This window comes from Colletotrichum scovillei, assembly GCF_011075155.1.
Source record: "Colletotrichum scovillei strain TJNH1 chromosome Unknown Contig00009, whole genome shotgun sequence".
NCBI lineage: Eukaryota > Fungi > Ascomycota > Sordariomycetes > Glomerellales > Glomerellaceae > Colletotrichum > Colletotrichum scovillei.
In genome coordinates this window covers 2037552-2056365 of record NW_023336267.1, presented here as the reverse complement: position 1 = coordinate 2056365, position 18814 = coordinate 2037552, and the positions used below count along the sequence as shown (strand labels likewise).

General features: G+C 54.0%; 5 protein-coding genes across 5 annotated transcripts; 3 read left to right on the top strand and 2 right to left on the bottom strand.

Annotated features, from left to right (window-relative positions):
• Positions 1-3318: 3318 nt before the first annotated feature.
• HER10_EVM0004932 (uncharacterized protein) lies at positions 3319-7712 on the top strand (the record flags this gene model as incomplete). Its single annotated transcript, XM_035474559.1, has 4 exons — positions 3319-3742; positions 3890-3975; positions 4034-7507; positions 7563-7712. 4 exons carry the CDS (start codon positions 3319-3321, stop codon positions 7710-7712), a joined length of 4134 nt encoding a protein of 1377 aa, XP_035329280.1.
• A 680-nt stretch (positions 7713-8392) lies between these two features.
• HER10_EVM0006504 (FAD binding domain-containing protein) lies at positions 8393-9657 on the bottom strand (the record flags this gene model as incomplete). Its single annotated transcript, XM_035476087.1, has 2 exons — positions 8393-9173; positions 9269-9657. The coding sequence occupies 2 exons, from the start codon at positions 9655-9657 to the stop codon at positions 8393-8395; spliced, it is 1170 nt and encodes a 389-aa protein (XP_035329486.1).
• A 734-nt stretch (positions 9658-10391) lies between these two features.
• HER10_EVM0004813 (short-chain dehydrogenase/reductase SDR) lies at positions 10392-11279 on the bottom strand (the record flags this gene model as incomplete). Its single annotated transcript, XM_035474445.1, has 3 exons — positions 10392-10694; positions 10761-10985; positions 11055-11279. The coding sequence occupies 3 exons, from the start codon at positions 11277-11279 to the stop codon at positions 10392-10394; spliced, it is 753 nt and encodes a 250-aa protein (XP_035329266.1).
• Positions 11280-11692: 413 nt separating this feature from the next.
• On the top strand, positions 11693-12823 carry HER10_EVM0007460 (uncharacterized protein; the record flags this gene model as incomplete). Its single annotated transcript, XM_035477015.1, has 3 exons — positions 11693-11747; positions 11814-12336; positions 12406-12823. The coding sequence occupies 3 exons, from the start codon at positions 11693-11695 to the stop codon at positions 12821-12823; spliced, it is 996 nt and encodes a 331-aa protein (XP_035329610.1).
• A 2002-nt stretch (positions 12824-14825) lies between these two features.
• Positions 14826-18759, top strand: HER10_EVM0012973 (uncharacterized protein). The gene is made up of 2 exons (XM_035482347.1): positions 14826-18213; positions 18288-18759. The coding sequence occupies exons 1-2, from the start codon at positions 15148-15150 to the stop codon at positions 18606-18608; spliced, it is 3387 nt and encodes a 1128-aa protein (XP_035330266.1). The 5' UTR covers positions 14826-15147; the 3' UTR covers positions 18609-18759.
• Positions 18760-18814: the final 55 nt, after the last annotated feature.

Sequence of the window (18814 nt, the reverse complement as noted above, 5' to 3'; positions counted from 1 at the left end):
CCTGCGCTGGCGTTGGGGGGTCGATGTGCTGATGCCCTGGTTTGCTTATCAGTCCCCTCAGTCTCAGTCTTTCCAATGTAGGTGGATGGATGGTGGGTGGTACGGTGGTGGGAGGAGGTCGGTTGGTACGGCCAAGGGATCGGGCGACGTGGGATGTGAGTGAGAATGTCTCGAGAGTCGATGGGAAGAATGAAAACTTCTCACACTGTACTCAGACTCTGGCAAGGAACCGTCGCCAGACAAGTGTATGATTGGCCAGGAAGTGGGTGGCTTGAGTGGACTCAGGGCACCGAGTGGAGCCTTCGGAGAGGGCTGCCATCTGTCTTGGCGGCGCGTGGCGCAGGTGCCACACGGTGCGCTCGCGTAAGTCTTCCGCCGCAGACACACGGCCAATGAGGTATCTGGACCTGCGGTACGTACCACTATTCTTCTCCCGTCGATGAGTTTTTTTGCGGATCCCTCCTCAGCAATTTCCACGCCTCATCAACCAACCTTTTGCAACCTGGGACTTCACTGCACACTCACCTCAGTGTCAATCGACTGTGCTCCTCCACCAACTTCTATTGTAATTAATGGATCTTTGCCAATGCAGACGCAAGCCGAAAGGGGACAGAGGAAATAGGCGAGTCTGTCTTTTTGCTGCGTGGTCCCCGGTCAAGGCTGGCTAGCAACCCAGGCATAGGCGCCCACGCACGATGATGGATACCTTACAGATACGGATGCTGAGATAGACGACAGACCAGACACTGATCTCCAATGCAGAGGAAACAGAGACGAGAGAAAGAAAGGAAGAGCACAGGGCGTCAGTCAGTTCCCGCTTCAGCAACAGCTCCAACTCCAAGCAGACGCACATACTCCGTACACGCAGATACGTGCAGACCGGCAGGAGAGTTCGATGAATCTAGCGTGCTCAAGGTGCGGCTACCTCTACGAGTATCAGGCCCAAACGGGAAGCTTGAGCACTGGGCATCCAACGCCACAACGCCAGCTGCAAGTGCAGGACGCAAGACGCAAGACCAACTCTCTAGGATCCATCCACACGGATACATGGCATTCTCAGCAAAGTCGCACAGCCAATCTGGTTATCTCGCTCTCATTCCCATTGGCAGATGGATATCTGCCCGCCGTCCCTTCCAACCTTCGAGTTGCAGCGCCATCTCCCCGTCCGTCCCTGCCACTTCCACTTGTACGTATTCACAGAGGATGGGAAACCATAGGTAGTGCCACATTATCTGAGGCAAGGTATGATCGAGGAAGACGCTGCAAGATGAGAAAGAGAATGACAAGGCACACACCACCATTTCTCAGCTCACCCCTCAGATTGGCTCTGGCTCCCATCCACGCACAGCAAGCGAGCGCGTCTCGAAGAATAGGACGGCCTGATGGCGAACAAGCTTCAGACCGATCCTCATCGTATTCGTCCAGTCCCAAGATTGAGTGATATACGTGAACAAATGTCTACCTTGCCTACCGTAATTACACCTTTTCGCCGCAGCTTGCGTCAGGCTTTTCTGGACACCGCAATACCCAAGGAAGCCAGATATGCAATTCATTGAAGCCAAGTATTCAAGCGTGCCGTGTTCCCTCAGCTTGTACGGATACAAAGTACATTGATGAATGATCCAGCCACGCCTCTACTGTCAATTAAGACATTACCCGGGATAGGTAACTTACCTTCACCTTGCCTTACATGCTGCAACTTGGACACACACGGAAACAGCACACACACACACACACACACACACACCCACGCCCATCCAAGGTACACATCACCAAACGATCAAAACTCACCCGGTCCGCAATTTGTTCCATTTCACCATCAACTGTGCTTTTTTCGTCGTTTCTGCGTCTGTGTCTACTGTTTACTCTACGTCTACCTCCCCTCTGTGTGCTGCAGTTGCATCTTGATGCCAGTGGCTCGGTGCTTACTCCGAGCACTGCAACCCTTGGGTATCATCTTGTGTCGCCTGCAAATCCAGCGAAAGTTGTAGCCTCCTGATCATCGTCTCCGGTCACCGGGGGCCGGCGCTCGTTCATCAAGGTCACACAATACCGGTCGATAGCCGCCTGCTGTCATCGCTGACATCCATCCGCTCATCTTGTCGTCCTCGTTGTCTGCTTGTTGTTATTGTTCTTCGTCTGCTTCTGCTTCTGCTTCTTATCGCTCTTCTTACAACGGTCGCTGCATTTGCAACCAAACTCAATCGGTCTGGACTCTGGACACATACAACCAGGAACCTACACTACACTCTGGAACGACGGGCGTTGACCCTATTGATTGGCCTCATCTATCTGCACCCCGATTCGAATCGCCCTTCACATATCCATCCCCCTGTCTCTTTCACTTCGCCCAGCCCAATTTCGAGTCACCGCTTTCCAAGGGACTGGCCGCTTTTTGAGACATTGTTACCGCCTTGACTTGGACGTTCTAGAGAGACTGGAGCGCTGCCCGCTCACACGCACGCACGTACACGCACCAGTGCAGACTCCGATTCCTGGGCATACAATTTCCGCCCTCGCCTGCCTTTTTCTTTATTTTATTTTAATTTTTCACCTATCGTACCTTTTTTCTCGCTCTGCTCATCGTCAACCTGAACTACGGACACTTTACCTACCTAGTGATACTACCTGTCACTTTCCTCCCCTCCTACTACCTTAGGCCGGGGAATAGCAAGAGGGAAAAAAGAACAAGAAACGCCCTAACTGCATTCACTCCAACCACCCCCCAAAGTCCCCGACAGAACAACCCAGCGAGAAGAAGGAAAGACGACTGGGAAAAACAAGAGACATTTGCGTTCCCCGGCGCCGCAGCAATGTGCTCTTAGGATAGACACCCTATCTGCTACGAAATCCCAAGCACCCAACCCACGCACAAAAGCTCCGCACCGTACGAAGGAACGGATACAGGCAACAAGAGGAAGGATTTACAGGGCCCCTCCGAACGCTCAACCACCCACCATTTCTTAGGACCATTATTACCCAATTGCCCCGACGGCCGCTCGTCAGCAACAGGTTACACCGTGTATCCGCCGCACATCCTGGCTCCAACCCAGTGCGACAATCAAACACAAACTCACCTCGCCCAGCGCAAATCCGGGTCGGACTCGCATTAGAGGGACACTGGACGGTGGGCCCCCACTCCACCGCCTGGTCTACACCACTTTACCACGAGACGCCCTTTTCCCCACAACATCCCCAGACCGAGCTTTCACCTCCTCCCCTTTCGTCGCCATCTCCGTCGTCGTCGTCGCCGTCGTCGTCGGGCCTCACACAGCACGCACACAACTTTCATCCATCATCACTGTTTCTGGCCAAGGTATGACGACTGCTGGTGCCGCTATCGGTGCCAGCCCTATGCCAGCCGTTCCGGGAATGTCCCCCACCGGCGAATTCAACGAGTTCTTGGAATACGACGAGAACAATCCGTTCGGTGACTCGAGTCCTCTGCCGACAAATTTCGACCTCAACGCCCACGATACCCTCAAAATCTCCGATTTCCCTCAGTCGCTTCACGAAGCAAAGTCGCTCGAACCCCAAGCCACCCTGCTGGCTACCGGTACCGTCGCCGCTGGCTCACCCGACTCCCTCATCGACTCCTTCCGAGATTCTTCCTCCGACTCTGCGTCCTCGAAAAGGACCGCCAGCTCCGCCTCAGGGAAGACCGCCGACGTAATGATGACCGATGGAGCCGACGTCAAGCACGACTGGGACGCCTCGGCCTTTGTCGGTCGTCCAGAAGACAGTATCTTCATGTTCGGCGCAAATGCAGACGCGACGCTACCCGACGGCCTGGATTTGAACGATGACAAATTTATGGACGAGTCCTTTGACTTTGAGAGTGCTTCAAGTAGTCCCAACGCAGCCGGTGCCATGAGCATGGAGTCGCCAGAGATGCCCACCATTCACACGAATGGACCGCCAAAAACCATCGCTCCGGGCAATCCCCGAAACGCAAATCACGGCAAGCGGAACTCAGTGAGTGGAATTTCGCTGCGCGACACAACAGAAACAGAACCCAGCTAACCCGACTCAGCAATACTCCATATCGCAGCCCATGAATGGATTGAAGATGACTAACTCGAGAGAATGCTCTCCAATGTCACAAAACATGATAACCAGTCACGAGGCATCACCGTCAGCCTTCTTCAACAGTTCGCCCTCGCCTGGCGCACCAGATTTCAACGCTGCCGCAATGGGTGCTATGAACCCTCAAGGCTTCTGGCCTGGCAAGCTGGATCCTGCGGCGCACCAGATGGTTGCCAATATGCCTATGCAACCGCAATACCACCAACACGATGGTCTCCCGGTCCCGATGCCGCAACAAATGCCAATTTTCACTCAGCCGAATTTCGATTTCCTCAGCCGTGGTTGTCGGTTGACGATTCACCCGACACCCTCCAAATCGCGCGTTGAGACACAGATTCCCATTAAGTTGACGCTTTTCCCGCTACCTCCTGGTATCAAGCGTCTACACCTGCCAGTGCACACCATCTCGAAGCCAAAGCTACTAGCCAAGCCACCTGCCGAACGGACACCCGATATGCTGGAACTTTACACCATGCTCGTGTGCACTAGTGCGATGCAAAACGACGACAACAAGCGCAAGGCCTTCCAACGCGCCGCAGCCGCCACCCACAGCCCCGTCATGAACGCCCGATCCGTTAGCGACGAGGATGATGAGGAGAACAAGCCGCAGAACGGAGGCGAAGTGCGCATCTGCGCCGGCTGTATCACCCGTGAGCGTAAACGAGCCGCAAGGAAGAAGATTAAGAAGGTTGAGGAAGAGGAGATGTGGAATCGCGACGAGACTAGGCGGGTGATCGTCTTCAACACACAAGAAGTGAAGGAGTGGCAGACACCCAACGGCGTCGTGTCGGACTCTACAGTGACAGGACGGCCGGAGCCCGTGGCGCCCCCCGGTGCCATGCAAGTCGATGCCCCGATGAGAATCGCTTGCTACTGCAGGCACCATGCCGAGAAGCTGGGATTCCAGGTCATCTTCACCATTAAGGACTGGCAAGATCGGGTTGTGGCACAGGAGATGTCTCAATCGATAATGATCACCGACGATCACAAGACGCACCCGATCCCGCAACAGTTGAACCCACCTGCGACCCAAGCCCCGGAGAACAACAGCAGCAACTTGGTACCTATGATGAACGCTCCGATGGAATCCAGCCCACTCAGCAATGGTGGAACACCCTTCCGACTGTCTCATTCCAGCTCCGACCTGCAAAACATGCACCGCAATTCCGCTCCTCAATTCCCAGTTGCGAACACGACGGCCAAAGCGCCAGCCCCTCCAGCTTCGAGCACTACCCCTCGTTCATTATCGCGACCGCAGTCTCCGAACGCGCATGGCGGACCTCAGACGAAGAAGCGCAAGGCCAGCACAGGATCGAGAGTACCGATAGGAATGGCAATGACGCGCCTGGACACGACGCCCCCGCCAACGCAGATGCCCAACCCAATCCCTGCGGCTGCCTCTGCATCGACATCACCATTCACGCCAAACTTGACCAGCTTCCAGACTCCTCCTGAAGCTGTGTTTGTTCAGAACGGTGCTCCACCACCCATGCCTCAAGCATACGCTACTGGCCCGCCTACGCCTAACAGCAACGACCAGACGCTGTTCACTAATGCCAATCGCTCAGCCAGCATGGACAACGTCGCCATGCCGATGTTCTCTGCGCCCGCATCAGCACACCAGAGCCGCGCTGCAAGCCCCAATGGATTGCGTAACGGTGTGAACGTGGTGTCGCAGAACCAGTTCAACACGATGTCATACATGCCGACGAACGCCGTTGCTCCAGCGCGACCACAGCCAACCATTCACAAGATCATTCCCAACGAGGGTCCGAAGTCTGGTGGCATCGAGGTTACGATCCTCGGGGCCAGCTTCTACCAGGGTCTCGAAGTGCTGTTCGGCGACCAGAAGGCCACCACAACTACTTTCTGGGGCGAATCATCCCTTGTCTGTCTTCTGCCTCCCTCGCCTGTCTCCGGAGCTGTCCTCGTTACTTTCAAGCAGAGTCAAACGCAAGCTGGACCACCGTTCCCCGCTATGTCCAAACAGAACCAAATGTTCAAGTATGTCGACGACGACGAAGAGAAGCTCATTCGCACGGCTCTCTCAATCCTGGGTCATAAGATGTCTGGACAGATGGTTGATGTTAAGGAACTTGCTCAGCGCATTATCGGTCAGGGTGACTCAAGCTGGGGTGCATCTGGTCCCTCAGGTAGTGTCGGCGGCTTTGGCGGAAGCACCTTCAACATGAGCACCGAATCTCAACTTCTGAAGTGCTTGGAGCTCATCGATCTAGATGACAACCCGAGAATGTCGAGACTTGATCTGAGAAGGTCCACTGGTCAAACAATGTTGCACATGGGCTGTGCCTTGGGATACCACCGCTTCATTGCTGGACTATTGGCACGCGGTGCTAACCCAGACTTGCGGGACAAGGGCGGCTTCACTCCCATGCATCTTGCAGCAATGAACGACCATGAGTCAATCGTTCGCAGATTGATGCAGGCGGGTGCCGACCCCACGATCCGCAGTCTTTCGGGACTTCGCCCTGCCGATGTTGCCCGCTCACGCAAGGTCATCGATCACATCCGTCGCTGCGAGCGTCACATCCGCTCCAGGAGCGGTGGCTCGTTGCACAGCAGAGCAAGCAGTGCCGCGTCTCTGAGATCGCTGTGGGATCCTTTGGGCATGTCCAGCGAGTCGGAATCTGCAGACGACGGCGAAGAAAGCCCCGAGTACTCGTCGGGAGATTACGAGGATGACGAACAGGAGGAAGAAGACTCTTGGCTTGACATGCGGCGCCGATCCAGCAGCCATGCGTTTACGCCGCGCCCTGACAGACAGAGCATTCTCCAAAGGGGTCAAGACGAGATTCAGCCAGGACTGGCGTCACCCACAACAGCCATTGCCTCAGCCGTCAGAGACCAGTTCACCGCCCAAATCCAACAGTTCCAGCAAGCCATGACGATGCACTTTCCCAACCTCCCGCAGATGCCTGCTCTACCTAGGATGCCAATGCTCCCCGACTACCATGCATACCTCCAGCAGAATCCTCTCATGGGTAGGGTCACCTCGCTCATGCCGGGCATGTCCGGCTCACGACCGGGATCGGCAGACGAGGAGACACCCAGGCCCATGGACGGAAGATGGTGGGATCTGTCATCGTTCCGGAACACCAACAATAACTCAGCACCGCCGCCGTCCTATGACGAAATTTTCCCGCAAGATGAACTTGACAAGAAACAAGCCGCCGCTCTCGGAGCCGCCGCTGAGGCTGCTGCCGATATCAAATGTGCGACCATTTATGACACGCAGACAACCGAGGTCACGGAGGCATCGTCAAGCACGGCGCCAGTGCCAAGCGTACTCAGAATCGGACGCAAGAGTGCCATTACGAAGGAACAGCAACAGAACTTCCTCCGGGCCCACGAGGCCAAATTCAAGGGCATGCGTAGCGACAAGAACCTGTGGTTCATTTGGGTAAGCTCCACCACGTATGCATTCCAAATTGGCCCGTTAGACTGACTTGAACCAGATTCCCCTTCTTACATGTATTTTGGCTGCTATGTTATACAGCCGTTATCCTCACTACTTTGCCGCGGCCTGGTCCATGGTTGGATCTAAGGTGGACCAGGTTCCGGAGATTGTCAGGAACGTTCAGGACCGTGTTGTTGAGGTCCTGTAGACCATTTCGACTTGCTTCAAACCAATTACGTCACGCATTCGGTCAAATGTATGGCCTTGTTCGGTTCTTGTTTTTCGGATCAAAGGGGAGAAACGGAGTTGAAATTTGCGGGGGACATATGTGGAACAGAGTTTCGCCCCCTACCTACAGCGCCTAGGACTGGGATGAGATGAGCGGCACGGCCAAGGAATGCCGTGTCGGTTTTTTGGGTCTGGGTTAAGGACTTGGACGTTGCGCAGCGCCGGTACGGAAAGAAGTTCCCCACGGAACCAGTAAGCCATTTATCTCACTTGGGCAATTTCAGCCCTTCAAATCTTTCTTGATAGTTCACTTTGTCATTTTTCTTCATTCGTTGGAGTACCGCGAGGAGTCTCGATGCATGTAGCTCTGCTGAGCGAGCAGACACGGTCCAGAGGACCAAAGATGGCTGTGTCGAGTATTATATAGCAAGGGGTGCTTTTCCAACTATTTTACATAGAGGCAGACATTATCGATCTAGGCCGGGGAATAATGTCGACACTGGTACATTTGTCCTGTGCGTTCAGGTCCGTCCACTGAAGTGATGTAATGTGTGACTCTCTCTGGACATGTCGGAAGCTAGGTATCTCGGAGCCTGTAGAGGAGGCAAGAATACTGACCTAACAGCTTCTTTTCTCGATATGGTCTCACTTAATCTCTGACTAGAGAGAATGATCCTTTTCCAGACGCCCAGCCTCCGCCTCGATCTCAACCAATCTCTCCTCTCTCCACCGCCACACACCCGCCAACACGGCCCCCGGCCCGACGACGAACTCCAAGTTGTTGGCCAGGACGTAGTACGCCAGAATCTTTTTGAGGTCGACCTGGCCGTGCCGCTGCTTCTGGACGTCGTAGACGACGAGAGCGCACCACAGCCTCGAGGAGCCGAAGATGAGCCAGAAATCCCACTGGAAGATTTGGAAGAGGCTTGTGCCGACGTCGCCGGTGGAGATGTCGTTGAGCGGGAGGAAGACGTTTGTCAGGGTCAGGAATTTGTTTTGGGAGGCGAAGATTGTGTAGAGGGTGTAGAAGTGGGATGCTGAGGCGACGAGGATGGCGGCGGAGTAGAGGCGGCGGAGGACGAGGGTCGTTTGCTTGCGGGTGGCCATCTTCGTCTTTTCGGTTTCAGGGGTTTGTTTAGGTTTGTAAACAGTGCTTGCTAGGAGCCAAATCCCGGCGTTGACGAGGACGGGCGCGACCTGCCAGAAGGCGATGAGGTTCTGCGCGAGGCGCGGGGATGACCACGGGTAGTACATTGCCGCGGTCGGGAGGGCGAATATGAGGAGGGAGGCCGGGAGGAGGGCCTTTGCGAGGGGGAGGGGCACGTCGCCGCCGGAGACGAGGTAGGTTTTCTGCGTGGTGAGGAGGGTGTAGGCGAGGTGGTAGAGGGGGATTATGACGCCGCCGCCTACTGTTTGGTAGAGGGCTGCCCAGGCGGCGTGACTGTGGTATCGCGTAAGTGTTGCTCGTTTGTGCTCTTGGGCTTTGGTGGGTGGGTTGAGAAAGTTGTAAGGGAGAGGAAGGGAAGGGGGGCTTACAAGCTGAGGAAGCTCCATCGGTTCCTGGATCGATAGGCCTCGACGTTGAACACAACCACGGCCGGGAAGAAGTTGAGGAGGAAGTGGATCTGCTGGATCCTCGCTGGCTCATTGAGACTTAGAGGTCCCTGAGCGAAGGAGGCGACGAGGTATGTAAGACCCAGGTCGAGTGGTTTGAGGCCGGTGTAGGTCGTGTAGAGGCGGGAGCCATCTTGGAGTTTTTCCGTCTCGACGAGGTCGGTAAGGTTTTGGGTAAAGGAGCTGTGGTCTGGTTGGATGCGGATGAAGTAGACACCTGCTGCTGCTAGGAGGACGAAGATCGTTGTGAGGAGGCTTGTTAGAAGGGGGTGTCGTGAGGACGGAGGCGGTGAGGTTGTTGGGTTGGCCATTGTTGGGAGAGGTTCCTGGGGCGTTCGATGGAGAAGGTTTCGAGGGTGCTAGACTTCGGCGACAGACGGGTGAAGTCCCATGATGAAATTGAAGCTTGAGATTCAGTTTCTATTCATTATATATATAAGACGGACTGATCCTTCGAGAAGTTGAATGACCCCACACCGTAAGCAATAACTGGAGTCTGCGGCGTGAGTGGTTGACGGGCTCGGCTGTCGATGCGCCTATGCGGCGTGGGTTTCCGCGTCCGTCACTGTCGGCCGACATCTGACATGTCATTCATCCTACTCCCTTGCTAACCGATCCAGTTTTCTGTGGTTTGAGAGTGTCCCCTGTAACAGTCCTGCATCGTAGTTATCCTCAAGTCTGGGCAGAAACTGTTGTTAGCTTATTAGGAAAATAACTATGCTGGGAGCCACAAGTTGGGTCTCATTTCCACGGAAGTGATTCCCTACTTACCGCGTGCCTCTATTCGTCTATCTATCCTTAGAATCCGAGGTGAAAACCATGAGAAGAAGAGGTATTGCATCACGACGCGATGCTGGCCGAAGACATCAGTTTGAAATTATAAATATGTGAAAAAAGAAGTCTAAGAACTGCCGAAAAGCAAAAGCCAAATTCAAGCTCTCTTCTTCGCACCTCAGCACAGTTGACCAACATCGTGAATGAGACGTTATTAGCTCTTCAAGCTTCTCAACTATCCAGGGGATGACTATAAGTCTGAATCCCACAGCTATTCCTCAATGGACTTCCTCAGATTCGCTGCCTTCTCAGGATAGACTATGCTACTCCATAACTCGATCGCGCTGATTCCCCCATCAACCAGAATGTCAACTCCGTTGACGTAGCCGCATTTCACAACAAACTCAATCGCCTGAGCAATCTCATCCGCCGTAGACGCCCTTTTAAGAGGATGAACCTTTAGCGCAGCAGTAATCATATCACCCACCATATCCACCGACTTTTCCGCCGTCAGCATGTTCGTCTCCGTCATCCCGGGACTAACACAATTAACCCTTACACCTCTGCCGGCATACTCTCTCGACGCCGCCGCTGCCTGGACCCGCAGGAAGTTGGCCTTCTTCGCAACATAATATGCAACTCTGCTCTTCCCACTAATGATATGATCAAGCTCCTCATTCGGCGACAAGAGGGACGAGAGCCGTGCCGTAGCGAGGTGCGTCTCCAGCTCTGGGGACATGGGTGGGCATAAGCCTTGCGCTATACTCCCGGTACAAACAAGCGAAGAACCCGCAGGCATGACGACTTCTTTGCCAAACGCATCAATGACATTCGCGGTGCCCCGGATGTCCACTGTCAGAATCATCTCGACTGACCCGACTACCGCGCTGACGCCGGATGTCAGCACGACGGCCTCGATGACGCCCAGAGCCGCGGCCGCCTTTGCGACGGCTGCCACGGAGTCATAGGAAGAGACGTCGACCTGTTGCGTGGTAACCTCAATGCCCTCCTTTTTGAGGGATTCCGCCCCTGCATCGAGGGTAGAGGGGGAGCGGCTTGCGAGCAGAACTCGTCGTCCGGGGCCCAGGCGGTGGGCTGTGGCAAGACCGATGCCGCCGCCGCCAATGATGACAAGAACTGGGAGTGAATGTGATGCCATAGTCACGAGGTGGGCTGTTGTTGACGAAATATCTGAGTGAGGGTGCGAGAAGTCACTTATTGGCGTTGGTGCTAAGGAAGGAAAGTCGCGATTATTTATATACACACCTAGCGCTTCATGCGCATTTACGTCTAGATCAACAGAATTCAAGACATCTGATACGAAACATGAGAAGCTATCAATGAATTGCCGGCGTCTACGAGGAATGCTTTGAAAGTTAAAAAGCTGGGGATGTAATCGCCGCCTCCGTCGGACATTTAGATCCTATCCCGGAGACTTGCAGTGTCATCAAGGCTTACTGTCAGCTCTACAACGTGCAATTCCCCAAAGCTTAAAAGGCCGGGTGTCTTGCCAAGCTCTCATAATGAAATAGCACTTCAATAAATTAGTTTTGAGATCAAACGTATTACATCATGAGCAGTGTTATTGCACCCGCAGCCAGTCCTCACCTGAGGCTAGGATGGATAGGTAGGCTGAATCTTTCCGTTACAAAGCCTGTTAATTGGGAGCTCACTGACATGCGTAAATGAAAAGGCTTGGGCTCCATGGGGCTGGGCATGGCGACCAACCTACAAAAGCACCTTTCGCAGTCGGGCGCGCCGAGTCTCAGTTTCTACAACCGCACCAAGTCCAGGGGTGCAGCCCTGGAAACCTTGGGTGGTGTTTCTCGCAGCCTCGATGAGCTTACCGCCAAATCTGACATCATCTTCTTGTCTCTAAGCGACGGAAACGCGGTTGAAACAGTGCTGAACACGATGCTGGAATCAAACGGTTCGACGAATCCTTTTGACAAAAAGGTGGTTGTCGATACCTCGAGCATTCATCCCAAGATTTCAGCTCAAGTGAGGTCGAGATTGAGAGAAAAAGGTGCCGAGTACGTCGCGGCTCCCGTCCTTGGTGCTAGCCCCGTAGCCGCGAAGGGACAACTCCTTTGGATATTGGCAGGGGCGGAGGCTGCCATCGACGTCGTCAACCCGTACATTGTCGGGGTGATGGGCAGAGGTATCTTGAGACTCGGGGATGATGTGCGGCTTGCAAGCAGTCTGAAAGCTGTTGCGTGAGTGACTGAACCTCCAGACATTTCTTGTTCTTTGTGAGAGAGAAGGTACTAAGACATATCAAACAGAAACTCACTCGGAATCGGTATGATAGAGGTCATTGCTGAAGCTCACGTCCTTGCGGAGAAGGCTGGATTAGGGGTTGCCGACGTTGAGAATCTGATCCAGCAGCAGCACGGCTTGCCAGGGCTCATGATCTCGCAGCGCCTGACCACCGGGGCGTACATGCCTCCAAGAGGCGAAAGACCGTGGGCGGATGTTGGTCTTGCGGTTCTAGGCGGGCAAGAAATACAGACTGCTGCGACGGATTTGGGAGTGCAACTTGGTGTTTCTTCGCTTGTGATGAAGAATCTGGAGGTGGCGAAAGCGTACGGCGAGTCGGTTGGCCGGCAGCTGGACGTCTCTGCGCTTTATGGTGCGGTGAGGATGTCGAATGGGCTTCCTTTTGAGACGGAGTTCGTGAAGAAGAGAGACGATTCTTCTTGAAGGATATGGTGGGTGGATACGTAACTTCGTAGTCAGATATGATTATTATTCACGCGAACAGCTATAAACTCCAACGAAACATCATCCTAAATGTTCTGATGGGCCATATCCATTGCATTTTTTGACTAGTCGTACACTCAATACAGGAACTCGTGAGAGGAGTATAATGACATAACACAATCTAGTATAATGTTAGTTTCGAGGACTCGATGTCTACTTGTCGCTGGACGTCAGCCGCTTGGAAACATTATGGCACTCACATCACCTGCGGTTGCTGCTAGCTTCAGACTGCCATCTACAAACGGGTCGTATGGACAGCCCTTACATACTGGCAGCGATGAGTGATATATCATTCTATCAAACCCACCTTAGACAGGAAGACAAGGGGTGTAGACACTGTCATAGGCCAAGGCACGGGACTGGACACGGGTCCAATACCTGGCAGACATCATTACTATGGGAATTGACACCTGGGCCTACTTGGTTCATCCGAAGGGAAAGTCAAAGGGAACGACAACGCTTGGAGCAGGGGAGTTTGATCAGCTTGCCGACAAGGTTACTCCTGGGAAATCATCGCTATGAATGGGATTCTAATCGATCAAAAGCAGGGATATTCTAATTGTATGACCTATGTTCGTGGCTGAGAGCCAATAGACTTATCTCGTGGGCATATCCTAACTGAATACACGGTGTCTCAGCAGGACCAGATAGCTAACGCACTTGTCCCTGTGAGACAAGATTGCCTTGCCGCCTTCAAGTTGAAAGGTTTTGGTTTCGCCCCAGCCGCCCCGAAGAACCGTTTATTTCACTTCTTTTTACAACATTCGCACTGGAAATTTCGATTAGCCACGGTGCTTTGTCTGTTGGAAGAGAGATGGCTTACCGTGACGTGACTATTGGTAGCAGATGTTACAGACTGGCAACTTCCTTTGAGACTCACATACTCGTCAGAGGCACATGTTGATTTCAGCTCCAACCCGTAGCAAGTCTGGAAGTTGGTCTGGAACACATTGTCAGTCAAAGTCAGGTCCCCTCAAGTGCCATTGGTCTCTCCAGAAGAACTTACGCATGATTGCGTAACGGACCTGCAAGTGGCGAAAATTGCCGGAACGTTGCAAATGACGAGAAGCAAAGTGGCGGAACGCATTTTTTGAGGAGTAGATTGGAATTGCTATACCAACGCGAGCTTGAAGAGTAAGAGGAGATCTGGTTGATACTGAAGTCTGATAATGATGCCAGAGAAGTTTGTAAGTTGACGTCGCCTATCAGACTATTTATCCTTCCGCTTGTCAAGTTAAGTCTCTGGCTCTCCCCCAACGTTGGATAGATATCGACACAAGAAGAACTGCAACTCGTCTTCGGAGAGTATCATCATCACCGACGGCGTTTGACCATCCGCCGGCCATCGAATTAGGGCCTTGACTCCTGGCAGATTGATACGATTGACTATGACGGCTGGTGGAGACTGTTGGTATAATCTGCGAGTCCACCACTATGAAATGGCTTTCCGAATTTGCCGGGTTGGTGTTGCCGAGTCATGAAGAAACTCTTTTTTAGTAGTAATGCATTCCTCCAATTCAGACGTGACTATATGTGTATCCCACTGCAAAGTTGGTCGTTGACTGACATGTCAATCGGCTCAATATCACTCATATAAAGACCATATCCGTCAATCGCATATCAACAGCAGACGTCTGCGTCTACCAGTGCTTACGTGATTAAGAGATGACGGCATATCAATTGGACACTACCTGCCAAGATAGGAACAGCCATATGGAAGAGCGACGAGGGGAAAAGGAATTAAATCCCAGGATACCTCACATGATAATGAATACGGATGCTGAGCTAGCTCACATGCAAAGTCGTCTGATCCGGGTGAAGAGCTCCAGGGTGTTACAGTAGCTCGGCTTACTTCAATCCAATGTCTTCTTCATACGATGAGAGGTCGAACCACAACCAGAGCCACTGCAGCTCGTGACGTTAATGGCTTGCCATCATAATTGAATCCCAGCTCATGGAAACGGCTCCGAGTGTCTTCATCCGGATCGGAGGAGACGGCGCACGCAATTGGGGCCGTAAGTGCTGAGGGATGGCGGGCGGCTCTTTCCCCGTGCGGAGCATATATGCAGGCCGTTGCCTGGTCGCTCCCCACCAATCAGTGGAGCTCTGGCTGAGAGCTCTCCCAAACCTCAAAATTTCATTCTCCAAACGCGCCTGGCCAGCTGTCTCAAGCGCGTTCATCCATTGACAACACCTTCGAAATCCCCTTCACCGTTGCGCCCAACACCGCCTACGACTGGAAGCGACCACGAAAATTCTACGATATGTCGCTCTTCGGCAACAACCCTCTGGGTGGTCTGGGAACCTCGACCAGCGGAACCCAGCAACAGAGCAGCACAGGAGGTGGTTTGTTTGGACAGCAGAACACGACCAGCACCCAACAGACTAGCTCTACGCCTGCTTCAGGCGGTCTTTTCGGAAACCTCAATCAGGCCAAGCCTGCGACCACCGGCGGTCTCTTCGGCACATCGACGACGGCACAACCGACGACAGGATCCTCGTTGTTCGGTGCGCCCCAGCAACAACAGCAGCAACAAGGTCAGCAGCAACAATCGGGCGGACTCAGCTTGGGAGGCTTGGGTGGGCTCGGAGCATCGACGGCACAGAAGCCATCTCTCTTCGGCGCCATTGGAGGTGGTCAACAAAACCAACCCCAGGCGCAAACGACGGGCTCGACCTTCGGCCAGACTGCTGCAAACAACACTCTCGGCGGCTCACTCTTCCCCTCATCGCAGCAACCGCAACAGAACACAAACAACCAGTCCCAAATCCAGCAGGGCCAACCGTCAGGCGCATACTTTGACAGCCTGTTCGCCAAGAGCAAGAAGCAAGGAGATGGCGAAACTGGCATGGAGGACCTCCCTAGTCTGCAATTGGGCCTGGGCGACCTTCGCCAGCGCTTGAAGAAGCTGGGAACAAAGGCTCAGGAGCGTCCTTCCGATGGTAGAGCGCACTATCTTCTCGCTGCCTCTGGCGTGGATCCTTCCACCGCCGCGAAAGACCTTGGATCCCTCGATTTGCAGACTGGCCGTGTTGAGAGACCCTCTGGCTACTCACCCGCCGAAATCGACGTCGAGACGTACCTCGCGAACCTCCAGACGAAGACGACGATGAGCATGATTGCGGACGGCTTAGAGAGATCGGTCCGCGACTTTGATAACTTTTTGGAGGACAACGTGACGATGGAATGGGATGCCCAGCGCAAGCGCATCTACGAGCACTTTGGCATCAAGGCTCGTGATGAGTCTTCTTTCGGACCCGCTGCATCGACAAGAGAGGCCTCTGGTGGCTTTGGTCGTTCGCGCCGAAGCAAGAGCCAGGCGACTGGAGCTCGTTCTGGCAGAGCAAGCGTCCTGGGCAAGTCGAGCATGCATCGCTCGGTCATCGGCAACGCAAGCAAGATCGGCTCTCACCAGCCAGAGTTTTCAGATGTTGATCGGTCCACGGACAATGGCGGTTCGTTGACCGGCCACATCAATTCTGACGACAGATCTCTACGGGAGAAGCAGAACAAGCTTTCCGAAAAGGTCCGCAACCTCAACCAGGCGCGGCTCATTGCCCATCCCTATCCCATCCTTTCAGAGCTCGCGGATGTCGAGCACCGGTCTCTGGACCCATATGCGCCACACATTGTTGAGGCGTACCATGCTGTTCGCGAGATCGTCGGAGAAGACCCTGAAGCAGAGACCACTATCAATGGTGCCACTGCGAAGGAGCGGCAATTTGCCAAGATGTACTTGGATGAAGCTCCGAACTCTGCCAGCTCGATATCTATGCGAAAGAGGCTGTTGGATGGCGCCAACAGATACCTTGAGAAGCAATTCCTTCAAGAAGTGGAGGCCCTCATTGCAAAACACCCCCACGAAGCCAACCTCGGTGGCCGCCCCGATATTGTCAGCAAGATCAGAGCCTACATCCGTTTACGTTCTGCACGAAAGGATTTGGTGCCTGATAACACAGACCTTCAGCAAACCGGTGGTGAATATGTGTGGGCCATCGTCTTCTACTTGTTGCGCTCTGGTCACGTTAGCGAAGCTGCGACTTATGTGAATGATAACGGCAATCAATTCCGCAGCATCGACCGCACATTCCAAAGCTATCTCAACGGCTATGCCTCTAACGAAGACCGCCGGTTGAAGCGCACATTGCAGGATAGATGCAATGCTGAGTACACACAGCGAGTACGCAACGCTCCCGACAACTCAATCGACCCCTTCCGCATGGCTTGTTACAAGATCATTGGCCGCTGTGACCTGAACAACCGGAGTCTGGATGGCCTCAACACCGACATCAACGACTGGATTTGGCTTCAGTTCAACCTTGCTAGAGAAGGCGACCGTTCGGTTGAGGTGGCTAGCGAGGCTTACGGCCTTTCTGAACTGCAGTCCAGTATCAAGGAAATCGGAGCCAAGCACTTCCCCAAGACCTCTGCCGAAGACAATAGTGGTAGCTTTGGCATGTTCTTCTACCTCCAGGTGCTGTCAGGCATGTTCGAGGAGGCTATCGCGTACCTCTACCCCTTTTCCTATGTCGACGCAGTTCACTTCGCCATCGCGCTCGAATACTACGGCCTTCTCCGACCTTCTGATCCTTTCAGCGCCTCCAACGATCTGCGCAGCTTGAACGTCAAGGATTCTGTTCAGATCAACTTTGGCAGGATGATTGGCTACTACACAAGAGACTTCAGAGCAGCCGACGTTGTGTCCGCTGTTGACTATCTGACTCTCATTTGCCTCAACATGGACTTGTCTGGCGAAGCTGGCCGTCGTCATGCTAACCTCTGCTGGGAGGCCCTGCGCGAGCTCGTGCTCGAGACGCGTGAGTTTAGTAAGCTCATCGGCGATATCCGCCCTGATGGTCAGCGGATACGCGGTATCATCGAGGAGCGCGGTTCTTTGATCGGTCTGACGGAAGAGAACGACTTCATCAACACTGTCACCGTCCAAGCTGCCAGCTTCGCCGACGAGAACGGCCGCACCACTGACTCAGTCCTTCTGTACCACCTGGCTGGCGAGTACGATACCGTCGTCTCGATTGTCAGCCGTGCACTCAGTGAGGCCATCTCCCTCGAGATTGGCGAGGACCCAATGCGCCTCATGCCCGTCAAGCCTCGCGCCGCCGGCCAGGAGGCCGAGACCGGCAGCAGCCTCAGCCTGGCTTCCATCGACGACCCCGTGGAGCTTGCCCGTACGATGATGTCCATGTATGAGCGCGATGCCATGTTCCACCGAAAGATCCAGGAGCAGAACAGAGTCGCCTGCCGCGTCCTGCTCGAGATGAGCACCATCAAGTCCCTCGTCGAGGCCGGCCAATGGGCTCAATGTCTGGACGTAAGTGACACCCCGCATTACTCACTATCCTCCTCCTTCCCCATGCACATAGATGACTAACTTTGGCATTCTAGAAAATCCGTGGTCTCGAGATTCTCCCACTCGACGCCAGTGGCGACCCGAGCATCATCCGCGCCTACGCCGCAAAGTTCTCCGGCCTCTCCCAACCTGTCTCTATCAATGTGCCGAATCTGCTCATGTGGACCATCATCTGCTGCACGCGCCAACGCGACCAGCTCACCGGCGGCCAGTTCAGTGGCAACGAGGGCACTCGTCGCATGATGGTCGAGCAGATGAAGCAGATGACGCTCGACCTCACCACGTACACCTCGCAGCTGCGCTACCGCTTCCCGCCGCACTTGCACGAGGCACTTGCCAGAGCGTCCGCCGAGTAAGAAGAGGACTCGGATCGATTCGTAGCGTTGACACTTCATGTGCGGTCTGAGAAGGAGATTAGGGGTGAAGGGGTGGTGTTGGTAATTTAGCAATTGAGCAGAGTCAAGAAATGACGGAACGTGCGAGGCTCGCACGACTCCAGGATGGGGGCGCAAAAAAATGTGCTTGTTTGAGTAATACGGCAGAAGAGAGAATACTATGAATA

Coding starts and splice junctions, on each gene's coding strand:
- HER10_EVM0012973 (XM_035482347.1), top strand. CDS start 15,148: ATGTCGCTCTTCGGCAACAACCCTCTGGGTGGTCTGGGAACCTCGACC. Junction 18,214..18,287: donor AATGGGCTCAATGTCTGGAC/GTAAGTGACACC, acceptor TTGGCATTCTAG/AAAATCCGTGGTCTCGAGAT.